Source organism: Diplotaxodon limnothrissa, linkage group LG15 (genome assembly GCF_057381915.1).
Source record: "Diplotaxodon limnothrissa isolate DT_005_m linkage group LG15, D_limnothrissa_male_GT1.1, whole genome shotgun sequence".
NCBI lineage: Eukaryota > Metazoa > Chordata > Actinopteri > Cichliformes > Cichlidae > Diplotaxodon > Diplotaxodon limnothrissa.
In genome coordinates, this window is record NC_140610.1 from 18,958,691 (window position 1) to 18,971,084 (window position 12,394).

Here is a 12,394-nt window from a genome sequence, read left to right on the forward strand (position 1 = left end):
TCTGCCTCTGTGCGACTTTAATGTGCCATATTTTTGCTGTGTGTTTTAATCCCATTAAATTGCCGTACGGCAGACACAAAAAGCATCGAGTGCCTGTTACAGTCCTATAGGACCTGATTTTTTTCATGTACATAAACACATATACACACTTTTGCAATGGTGGATGTTCATGTCAAACATAATCAGAGTCTAATCATGTGGTCAGCATATGTGAGCGAGAAGGCTTCAGACTCTGTTAAATGCTGTTTCAGGTCCTTTTTTCTTCCTGCTGGTTCTTTAGGATGTCAGTGAGAGCAGATATTCCAAATTTGGTCACATCAGCCACACGGACATTCATGGGTCTGAGGACAGAAACCCAACCCACCTGTCAAACCTTCTGTTTATGGCCTGTAGCTATTCAGAAAAACAGAGTGTACTTAATTTGTCCCCAAAGGTCAGGCAGCCAAAATATTCAACACAGCCTGTAATAAAATATTTGCATAAACAGAAAAATAAAGCATTGTTTCTCAGACTGTAGAGCATAGAGTCACAGTAGGTGGGGTGTGAGTGAGTTTGGTAAAGTGTGAAGTTTAATGAACATTATTTTTTTAATGAAAAATTAAACACTCGAAGCTTTGCTCATGAGCTTTTCTGCTGACCTTTAGTCCCCTGAATTTAAGCATAGTCTGTTTTAAAGCCAAGTATGCCAAATAAAAATAATAAGCATTATTTTGAACTATGAATCATATGAAGCTACTCTTGCTAAGTCAAAAATGTTATATTATGCGGCTGGAAATTATGATATGTTTCCTTTAAAGTTTGCCAGAATCATATAAAACTATAGCAAAGTCTTTTGGTGAATTTCTAGTCCTGTATGATTTTGTTGCGTATTTTTCTCTAATAAGGCAACATAATTGGAGTGTATTCCATATATCTATATATATATTTATTTTGATAAATGTATTCCCCCAAAGTGCTGTCTTTCATGTAACATATTAAAGTTTATTATATAATTAAAAAGTACCGGGGTTATATATGTTAACAACAGGATTTGCCAAAACGATTTTATTTAGAGATGATCATCATATCTGTAGAGATTCGTCTCTCCCTCTTGTATTTCTGGAATTTTGATAATCAAACATTTAGTCCATCGTGTCAAGAAAAAATCGTTTAAAATCATTTTGCTTTACAACCAACTTTTCATTACTTTGTCGCAGTGTAGGGTTTGGCGTGAAGAAAACTGGATTTCTATCACAGCCCTGTCTTTTTTACTGATGGTGTGCCGAGCCAGTTCCACCTTGGTTCTTTTAGAGAATCAGCATATATTTCAACAAGTATAGTGACTCGACTGTTGATGGAGAAGAGAACTTGAAGGCTGAATCTGTTAATCTTTTTTTTCTATCGAGGTATGCCCAGCCATTTTGTGTCTTCTATTGTGGCTGTACATGGAACTGATTCTAGATTTAGTACCAACTTACTCACTCATCTGCTCCGTTATTAGGTACACCTGTTCAGCTGCTCCTTATTGCAAATCAGCCAATCACTGCAAGCAACTCAGTGGATTTAGGAATTTTGATGTGGTCAGGACAACACTTCTGAGGTTCAAACTGAGCATCACAACGGGGAAGAAAGGCCATTAAAGTGACTTTGAATGTAGCATGTTTGCTGGTGACTGATGGGCTCATCCAAGTATTTCAGGAACTGCTGATCTGGGAGTTTCCCCAAACCACCATCTCTAGGGTTTAGAGAATGGTCTGAAAAACAAACTATCCAGTGAGCAGCAATTCTCTGGGTAGAAATGCATTGTGATATCAGAGAATGGCCAGACTGCTTTGACCTGAAAAGAAGGCAATAGCAACTCCAATAACCACTCATTACACCCCCGGTATCTCTGAATCACACATTGAAGCAAATGGACTATATCAGCAGACCATTCTGGGTGCCACTACTGTCAGCTAAGAACAGAAAACTGATGCTACAGTTGGCAGAGACTCATCACAATTAGTCAATAGAATACTCTAAAAGCATACCTGATTCTCACCAGTGCTTTATGTAATATTGTAGGGTCTACCTTACAATATAAAGTGCCTTGAGGCAACTGTTGTTGTGATTTGGCGCTCTATGAATAAATCGTATTGAATAGATGTGAGGAGTCTTGATTACTGCCGTCACATTTGAATGAAAGCATGGCTCTATCCTGCCTCGTATCAAAGCTTCAGGCTGCTGGTGGTGGCGTAATGATGTTGAAGATGTTTTCTTCTATTAAGGTTCTTCTATTCAAACACCACAGCATACCCGAATATGGTTTGTGATCATCTTCATCCCTTTGAACCACCTCCTTCAAGCAGAATAACACACCGTGTCACAAATCATCTCAAACTGGTTTCTTGAACATGATTTGCATGTCCTCAATAGTCACCAGTTCCTAATCCAATAGAACACCTTTGATATGTGGTGAAACAGGTGATTCACACCATGGATGCGTGACCGTGCGATGCTATCAGTTTAAAATCTTTGATTAGTGTTTCCAGCACCTCGTTGAATCCAAAGAATTAAGTTATCTCTGAAGGAAAACCCAGGATTAGTAAGGTGTACCTAACACTGTGTCTAGCAAGTGCAAATAAGACTTGTACAAAACAGATTCAATAACAAAAGGCAGACAAAAACATAAGCATCTCTTTATTTTTATGCCATTCCAGCAACTGTGAAAGCCAAATATAATCCATCACTCAGATCACCCAAAATAAAATGTGCTTTTTTTTTAAATTTCATGATTTTTTTTTTCCATCAAGAAAACAGACATTCATTTGCTTTATATTGTTGGAGTTTATTTTGGCAAAGCAGTGACTTTCCCCATTTAGTGTCAGTCACCAGAGGAGCCTGCACAAATTGTTAATGGAAACCAGTGACAGAAAGCAACACATCAAAGTGGAAAGCACAGCCTGTATGTGCGTGCGTATGTGTCGGTGTCATTAGTGCTCTGCTCCCTTCGGAGTATGTTCGGTACGATCCGATACTTATTTTACGTGCTGCACATGAAAACAGGATGTGTGTGTGTGTGTGTGTGTGTGTGTGGTGGGGGTTTACATCAGGCTTTGTGTGTTAATTTATGTGTGTGTTTGTGTTCTTAACACTGATGCCACGGGAAGAAAGCTGATACTTTAGCAGAGAAGTCTACAGTTTTTATGATCCACACACACAGAGACTGTAGCTAGGTGATTTATCTAACAGGCTCAGGCGTTCTTCGTCTTGGTTGTCCGGGGTTCCTCCTGCATTCAGCTTTGATGCTGCTGAAATGTAATGCTGTGAAAAATGTTTGACTGCAAATCAAATGGTGAAACCACAAAAAGAAAAAACAAAGAAAAACTAAAAATCCAGCGGTTAAAACGAACACAAACCAAAAAGGATGCAGACCTGGAAAACAAAAACAATAAATCTCTCTCCGATATTTCTGTGCAGAGCGTCAAGCAGTCTTTCCTCGCAGCCCCTCGGGGCTGTCATCAAATGTGAAACTCTAGTCCGTTGTTAGAATTAAACAAACAAACAAACAAACAAACAAAAAAAGAGCACGTTTGTTATGCTTTGAACAAAATGTCAAGGGCTGTCCGACCCATTCCAAGTTTTCTCCAGGTTCAAACTTAAAAGGTGGATTATGGACTGCGTTCCTCTTCAAAGTTCATCCCTGTGAGAAACACATTTTAAATATTAGAACACACAAAAATTGAGGCAAGGTGCAAGAAAAACAAACAGAAATCTTGCTGTCATGCAAACAGAGTTAAAAGAGAAGACCGCATGCAACATGTTAAGATAAAACGTCATTAGAAAAGTTGTTTTCATCTTTCAAAGATTATCAGATAAAGTAGTTGAGTTGAAGTTGGGTAATAAGCTTCCAAATTGGCAAAGCAGTCATGCTCCTGAAACCAATCATGTGCCTTCAACCTGCTGTGATTTCAGCTCATTCCCTCATGTTTGAAACAGAGCAGAGTGCATTAATCAGGCAGCTTTTATTGAGACCAATTTAGAGCTACGGGGGTTAAAAGAAGATGAAGGAAACGTGCAGCTAGTTGGTATGGTATGGAAGAAGCAAAAAAATGTCAACAAGCAGCAAAATGCAGCCCCTTGTGATCCATTGCCTTGCTCCAAGCCACACCATTTCACCTTTGCCACTGTGAGAAGGAGAGAGGGAGAAGGAGAGGGACAAGGAAGTCACTTCCACCTGGACCACTGCTTGTCTTTGTCTGTTAAAGGCACATAAATCACCCCCATCAAGGGCTTCATTTTGGTGCTGCCATCCTCCATCTTGTCATATTGCTCCAGCATCTGATTTCCCCCCGCCGGACCTACGGGCAGAATCAGCCGCCCGCCGGGCTTCAACTGGTCCAGAAGCTGAGGGAGGCAGAAGGGAGAGGCAGCGGTGGACAGCAAGTCAGCTTTAAAAATACATTCCAGGGATTCTATTTAGATACAGTCATACTGGATCAGATATAAAAACACACTAAATTAAATATGAAGCAGGTTTACAGTTTAGGTATCCAGCCTTTGTTGTAAAGTAAAGGGTAACAATGTGCTCAGCAGAATTCAGAGACACTCACAGCTTGGGGAACGGTGGGTGCAGCTGCGCCAACGTGGATGGCATCATACGGCGCCTCCTCAGTGTAGCCCAATCGCCCGTCTCCCACTGAAACAGCAGCAGAACGTCAGTCACAAGCTGTCGCACTGAAAACACTGATGGATGTCCCCACAGGGTGGGACGAGACACATTACTTGGCCAATGCTGCATCTGACATTTATAACAATTTACCTGATCTGAGAAGCCAGAAATAGCCGAGTAATGCTGATAAAACTGCATCTCAATATTAGTATATTTCAGTATTTTAGGGCTGGGAGTTACTTTCATATCACAGATTGCTTTTGTTTATTTACATTTATAGACTCAAAGGGTGTCTCTAATTTTACTTTGCCATTAAATATCATTAGTTGTGTTTTACCTAATCAATCAGCAGACAAATCTTTTTTTGGTCTGCTTCTTTTTATCTCCCAGTTGCGAGTATTTTGTTTTACCCGTATGTGCCGTTATTAACAGACTAAATACAGAAAGATTTCAGAATAAGGTCTGAAATCCAGGCTGCCCATCTATCAGACTCCACTAGTCGCTGCTGGCAACAGTTGTGCAACATAAAACAATGAAATCAGACTCATGGCAGAGCAGCTTCTGCAAACCTGAATCATGTGCATGCCATTTCTTCAGACCGAGTAAAAGCAAAACAGCTGCGCTGATGGTGAAAACCTGCAGAGGCCTAACCACAGAAAACCGATTAGGAATCCAAAAGAGAACTGATAAAGAATGCGACCAAGAAAACATAAATCAACAAAGGCACTGCTATTAATAAAACCGACAACCACCTGTAATCACATACAGTAAAAAGTGATTTACGAAATGGAAGACGAAACAGAGAAATGAAAAAATAAGCATCACTGCTCTTATTAATCCCCTCACTGAACTGCTCTTGAACCCCCCTTCAGAGGAGGTAAAAGTCCTCACTGCTCAATTATTTAGAGCTGCACACTGTTTACTGACTGCTGCCTTTTTCTCCACCGGGGAACATTAAACTGTCTGCTGTTCGGTCGGATCAAGGAAGCAGCAGCCCTTCCTCAAAACCCACAAACGTCTGCTGAAAAAACAAAGATATAAAGCTTTCATCCGCGATGTCTTACCTATTAGCTTGACTCGGCCCGATGTTATCAAACTGGGGTCATCTTTCTTCACGTTGTTTATAGAATCATCTACCAGCTCTTTGATGTGATCGATTCCTATAACTTTCCCTTTAGGACCTACCTGTAAAGCGCAGAGGGATGAAGAGAGTGTGGGGGGCGCGCTCAGTTCAATCACGACGTTCACAATGTTCAACGCAGTCAATCTGATTGATTTTCATCGATTGGTTGACATATTAGTGGATCAATCAGCTCAATTAATCAACAATGCCACCAAAGAGAAGTCGTTTGTGTTTACCCGTCGCGTGTGTGGCTCACCATTCGTGCGAAGCAAACCGACAGGATCCCACTGCCGGAGCCGACGTCCAGAGCCTTCGCTCCCTCATACAACTGGTCATGTAGAAGCTCCAGGGCATAGGCGTGCTGGGGAGGCAAAACGAGACAATAGCATTTCAACCCATCACTCACACAGCACAGGCTAACACACGGTAATCCCAGCGCAGGCCATCTGTGAGGCTTGTTTCAGTTTTTCATGCTTAAAGTGGACCTATCCTGCTCATCCTCAGCTCTATATTTATTATTCTTGTAGCTTTGTACGATTCCTTCTGTCTGAAACAAGCCGTTTTAGCTCCTCTCCCAAGTCGAGATGATACTAATAGAAAAGGGCTATAAGAGGCTGCTGCCATGATTTACTGCCACAGACGCCATAAAGTTTCACGCGACCTTCCTGGGAACTACAGGTGTAAATGATTAGTTCTGCAAAAAAATAAATAACAATAAAAATAAATGAACAAAAACCTCAATAAAAAGCTAACATCTGGGAAACATCGTTCTCTGTGACATCATCCAGAACAAAAAGTAGAATAAAAACAAACAAACAAAAGAAAACCCTGGGCATGTTTAATGGGCATCTCCCGTGCCATCAACAGCAGCAAATAAGGAAAAACATAACGGATCCACTTTAAGCTTCTATTACTCGACTGAAACATGCCAACAATGAGCACAAATGCACAAAACTGTGAGGATTTGGTTAACTGCTACTGTTATCTACTAAAAATAGATGATTAGGAATGACTGAATGGGACCAAGCTTCACAATAACAACAACAAAACCATTCAAAGCTGTGATTCACAGGGAGCAGAAATGTCTGAAAGTCTTTAAAGTCCTACCATGTGTGGGGCGCTGATGGTCGCTTGATAGCCTTTTGGTTAAAAGACAGGAAGTAGGTTTGGTTAGTTTGAATCTCAGATCTCCGTGCGGCGATGCGCGAGCGAGTACACAAGCAGACGTACCTATTGACTGCGGCGAGTCCATGTAAGGGTGAAGCCTAGAGAAATGTGCTCGGTCTGTGACAAGCATGACTTCGTAGACCTTGTCAGATTTAATAATGCCATTTTCTGAGGAGGCAAAAAGAACAAGGTATATATATATATATATATATATATATATATATATATATATATATATATATATATATATATATATATATATATATATATATATATATATATATATATATTACATAATCCCGCAGCAGAATCAGACAGACAAAAAGAATGAAGGAGGACACAATATAGAGATATGAGACAGCAAATTCACAACAATAAACTACTTTTACTAGTACATAGCCTCATTTTTCCAAATCATGAACAGGACTGCTCTAACAAACTACTGGATTTTCATATTTTTGCATCACTGCAGTAAAGTATAGTAATTTATCAGGTATTTATTATTCTTCCTGGCTCAGAACAAAGTTTCAAGGGGGTGACTACACATCTAAGTACAAGCAGTCCACACAAAGTTAAAGCAAAACATCTGTGTTGCCTTACTCCAGGGAAATACGAGTATTTTCTGTTATTTCTGACCATTAAGATGCATAAACACATGCTTCATGCTTAAGTGAATTAAGCAATTATTCTTATCAGTCTGGTGATTTTAATTTGAGGGAAGGCCAAAACCCTTGTTTATATGGAAGACAAACACGCTTTATCAACCCATTAGGCATGTATGATCGTGTTTTTCAAAAAATATACCAAAGATGATCAGGAGAAAAAAGTAAAGAAATAAATCAGGATTACTGGCAAAATTACAATTATTTTGGTCAACACCAAGATCACTCACACATGTCTGGATGTTTGGAGCCATCGTGGGAAAATTTTTCTAATTTGGTGTTTTAAGGCAGAAATTAATGTTTACATGATGAAATGTGCAACGTGAAGGCTCAGCTCACTGTGTCCGTTTAGCTATAAACAGACGTCAGAGCAGGGAAAACTGTGGTTGTCGCACTGTGGGACCCAAAGCCTCTGCATTGGGGTTTGTACAACCAGGTGACAATTGCAAGGCAAAAGTAAGATGATGTTTTCTTATGCTTTCAGCTGCTCCTTTTAGGTGTTGCCTGAGCGAATCAGGTCCCTCCATCTCCATCCCTGGTTATGAAAATTTTTCAGTAAAATTCAACTAATTTAAGTGAAATTTAAGTAAAATTCAACTTGGATCTTGTTTTTAAGAAAGAAGTGGGGTAAAGTATATACCATGTTACATGAGAGCCAACCAGGACCAGAAAGACAGGTCATGTTTCTCCCATATCAGCTTGTCTTCATTGGCCCCTTCATTGGTTTCTGAAAGTAGAATGGGAGGCAGAGCCTTCCAATATGAGCTCCCAGTTTGGCTTCAAGAGACAGACACCCTTCTTTACTTTTAAGGTTGGACTTAAAGCTTTCCTTTTTGACAAAACAGAGTTAGGGCTGGATCAGAGGAGCCTGAACCAATCCTTAATTATGCTGCAATAAGCTTGAGCTGAAAGGAGAGTTCCTATGACGCACTGAGCATTTCTTCTCGGGGAAGATAAGATGAAGGAAGATGAGAATGTGCATGATGACGATGAAGTTGCAAACCAAAGAAAAAAAAAGCAAAGAAAATCAAAGTAAGCATTTTTTTTGACTACTGTCAAAGAAGAAAATGCAGAAATTGCAGCCTAAACACAGGCTGTGACCCATATGTGCTGACCAGTATGTGTGCAGCAGAGAAACACCAAAGCTTACAGACAGGCCACCAAAGAAACAAACAAAAAAGCTTCGTGAAGAAGCGTCTTCACAATAATCCCTCCTAACGGGATCCTTTAGCAGTGAGTGCCAGAGGCAGGAAAAAGCCAACGACAGCCGGCTCTGCTGTCATCACCAACTCCCCTCACCCTCTGATCCATGAGCCACTTTAGGATACATTACACAGAAACAAGCTGCCAGGCGAACATCTACAACTAATATCTAATGGCTCATTTCAAGCCACGATCCTCCCATCCTTAATTATTCACCAAGCAAACACTCCAACTTCACACTGTTTCTAAAATTGAAACCCACAAGGTGAACAACTTAGAGGCATGCTTCACATTTCCTAGAGCACAGGACTAGTTGCTGAACTTTAAAGATGAATGAGTCATTCAGCATCAAACCAATAACCTTCTGACCGGTCCTGAGCGCTGACCAGGAGGACAGAGACAATGAAGAACTCAGGAATTAGCATGCGTCCTGCGTGTGACCTGCTTAAATGCAGCTTACGCAAACTCAGGTTAACTTCAAGCCATTCATGTGTCTAAATGGGTCAGTGTCCAGTTAAGTGGAGCGAGTAATGACCACACAGGTAAAACTTTACACTGAGCTGACTTCAGTTTGCACCAGACTAATACAAAATGTATTTTTTGTACAGATTCACTAAAAAAAGGGTTTTAATGCTAAGGCTAATTCAGTTAATTTGATGTAATTATCATTAAAAGGAACGTTTTCTTTTCAGCAAACACCCCAAAATAACAAGCAAGTACATAGACTTTGGTTAGGTAAGGTAATCCTGACTCTTTTTATATGTTGTTGCTTTTTATGCTTCTATTTCCAGTAAGTGTTCCCAGTTAAATTCATAACACCATTAATATGGACTAAAGCCATATTAATATCACCAGGTGCAAGTTTTTGTTAATAATGAAACTTATCATCATGTACAATAATGAGTCCTGCAGCAGTTATAGAAACAAAAAATTAGCTGATGACTCAGTTATCATCAGGCTTCTTGAAGGTAAGGAGCTGGATGGAGGTTAAGGCTTGAAAAGGTCCAGCTAGAGCTCGGCATGTAAGCAAAATTTAATGTTAATGAGAATTTTGGCTTCCAAAGCTTATTAAAACAAGACAATTGCAATAAACGAATCACCGCGTCTTCTTCTGTTCCACAGTAATTATGTCCTTTGTTTCCATCCATAAAAGCCCAAATCCACTGCCCAGCAGCCTGTGGCGTTTTTAGTTTAATTCACATTAATTAATTCAACTGAAAACAAATAAATGAAAGTTCAAGAAAAGAAAATTACTTAAAAGGTTGTAGGGGTTTTTTTCCCCCCAAGTATGAACCTTTAATTGGGCGTAGTTTTAATCGTGAAAAGGTTTTCCTTTCATGAATTTGTCAGTTTTCATTTGAGTTTTTATTTTATTTTATTGTTTGTTTGTGTTTTTATATATAAAACAATGGTTTCATTGTTGCAGCAAAGATAATGGAGTAATGGAAAGCTGTGTGGACTCATTTATGAACCCAGAAATATGTCAGGGGTGTTCCTACAGATTCAGAAATGTTGGCACCGGCTTCGGTCTCTTTAACTAGGATTTGATTTGCTCATGCCTAAATTTTTTTTAGTTTATAACACTGACACAAGAGGAGCTGGAAGTGTTCAAAACTTCAAATTGTCCTTTTCTGTCTGGCTTTTTCACTGAGAATGCTTTATAGACATTAATGTTATTTACTTCATTTGTTTTAACTAATATTTTCCATCCTCTTTGGCTTATCCTTATCAGGGTCACAGATTGGGAGGGGTGCAATTCTGCTGATTTTTTTTTTTTTTTAAGCACTGCATGAGTTTATTTGTATTCACTGATTAGTCTGTTCCTTTTTCTAGATTTATTTCTATTTTATGATCTAACCAGGGCCTTTTTTTAAATATTTACTTCATTATTTAATCTATTTTGTAATTGTTTTATTATTTTATCTGCTTTAATGTTGTTGTACCTATTATATTATTTATTTTGTTGATGTTTCATGGGTTTTTCTCTTTTTCTGTCTCATCTACACTCTAAACTGACCATATCTCAGCTGCTACTTTAGCACTTCTGCGCGTTTTGCACACTTGGTATAATTGCTTCCCCCTTTCCTGTTATCAGTTTTGTTGTAGTCGTGTTTACCGTTTTTTCCCTGCATATTACAAATAAAAACCCAAAGACGTTTTGGCCATCCATCAAAGGAAAGTTACCAGGGTCGTGATTAAAAAAAATATTTTTCAACGATATTGCTACTAATAACCAAATAAAAGAAACATGCACAAACTTGTATTAAACAACCCCAGAACGACTGTTTGGAGTCAGAAAACCCCTGGTTTACTGTTCCTTTGTGAAGCACATTTCCCCTGCAAGGCCCAAACCACAGAGCTTTCGGCCAAAAGCTTAAAGCTTGTAATGATATGCTGAGCTGCAAAGCTTATAAATAGCCCTGGGAGATAACCTTATACCAGAAGTGGACTCTCTGGTCTACAGAAATGCATGTGGGAAACATGCCTGCGCAGAGCTGTCAGTGACTAAGTTTCGCGCTACCTCATGACAGCATGATTGAACCATGTGGGATTGATGGGATCGATCGTAGTAGCACTGAGTCACTGCTCCCACCGCAGCTGTGACACAGCAAGCTGCCATTTTCACTCACCCACCGATACGAACTGAGCTTTTGCATGCATAGCTGTCACTGCAATTCAGCGTGAAAGTGGACGACACACGGGCAGCCGTTAGTGGATGTGGGCAGGGCCGCTGCCGTTTGGCTTTCAGCGTCCCAAATGACGCACATAGAGCTAGCAGGCTAAGCTACCTTCGCCGAAAAGCTCTAGCTGCACAAAAATCCCTTGACTGCAAACAAAGGAGAGGTCATTTGAGTGTTAAGAGTTGGCTTGGTTATTTGCAAACGCAGCAAGGGATGCATCTTTACCTTGCGTGAATTGGGAAAGGGGTGGAGAGAGTTGCTGCTAGGTCAACAACAACATACCACATAGCTTAGCAACCAGCCAGCTTCTGTGCTAACCTTAAACGTCCAAACTAAACCATTTACAGGCGACGCACCTGCAAAAGCGTCGCTGCCACCGCCGCCGCTTTTTTTAGAAAAACATGCAGACTCACTGCGGAGGTTGTTGACGAGCTCTGCGTGGCTGGCTCCTCCTGATTTCCAGGCCATTATTAAGCAGACTTTGCGGAGTAAGTAGACAGCAGCTGTCAGTGCCGCGCCTGCGCCGACCGTTTTGCCGATGAAGCTGACAACCTCCAGAGCGGACGGCGGAGCGGCGGATACGTCACCGGCCATCCGATTGATTTTTATTATTTTTTTTGTTGTTTTGTTTACGGCGAGTCCCCCTTTCAGACACACCCCACCACACACACAGCACTACCCTTTAATTCATAAAAGTTGATCTGTTTTATAAGATATGTGTCCAAGCACGGTGTTTGATGCAAGGGCAAAGCCACATTCCGCACTGTGCTTAACGCAGATTTGCCGCAGTTAGGACAGGTAGCGGCCGCTAGGTGGCGGGAAATAGCAAACAATGTGAGAAACGCTGAATTTGGTCTCACTGGGTTACCGTAGTTACATACGACTTAGTAGGTGCCAGAGATGATCTAAGACAACTCTTCCCCTTCGA

The 12,394-nt window shown here is 40.4% G+C and overlaps 1 protein-coding gene across 2 annotated transcripts; it reads right to left on the reverse strand.

The window, feature by feature from the left end:
• Window positions 1–2,655: 2,655 nt before the first annotated feature.
• On the reverse strand, window positions 2,656–12,060 carry pcmt1 (protein-L-isoaspartate (D-aspartate) O-methyltransferase). 2 transcript variants are annotated; one of them, XM_085372436.1, is made up of 8 exons: window positions 11,880–12,060; window positions 6,984–7,088; window positions 6,861–6,892; window positions 6,010–6,114; window positions 5,695–5,815; window positions 4,572–4,657; window positions 4,196–4,365; window positions 2,656–3,661 (listed from the first exon to the last, which is right to left on the reverse strand). In XM_085372436.1, the coding sequence occupies exons 1-8, from the start codon at window positions 12,058–12,060 to the stop codon at window positions 3,649–3,651; spliced, it is 813 nt and encodes a 270-aa protein (XP_085228562.1). In that variant the 3' UTR covers window positions 2,656–3,648. The 2 variants fall into 2 exon arrangements, with proteins under 2 accessions (XP_085228562.1, XP_085228563.1); XM_085372437.1 differs by having other exon boundaries at window positions 4,138–4,365.
• Window positions 12,061–12,394: the final 334 nt, after the last annotated feature.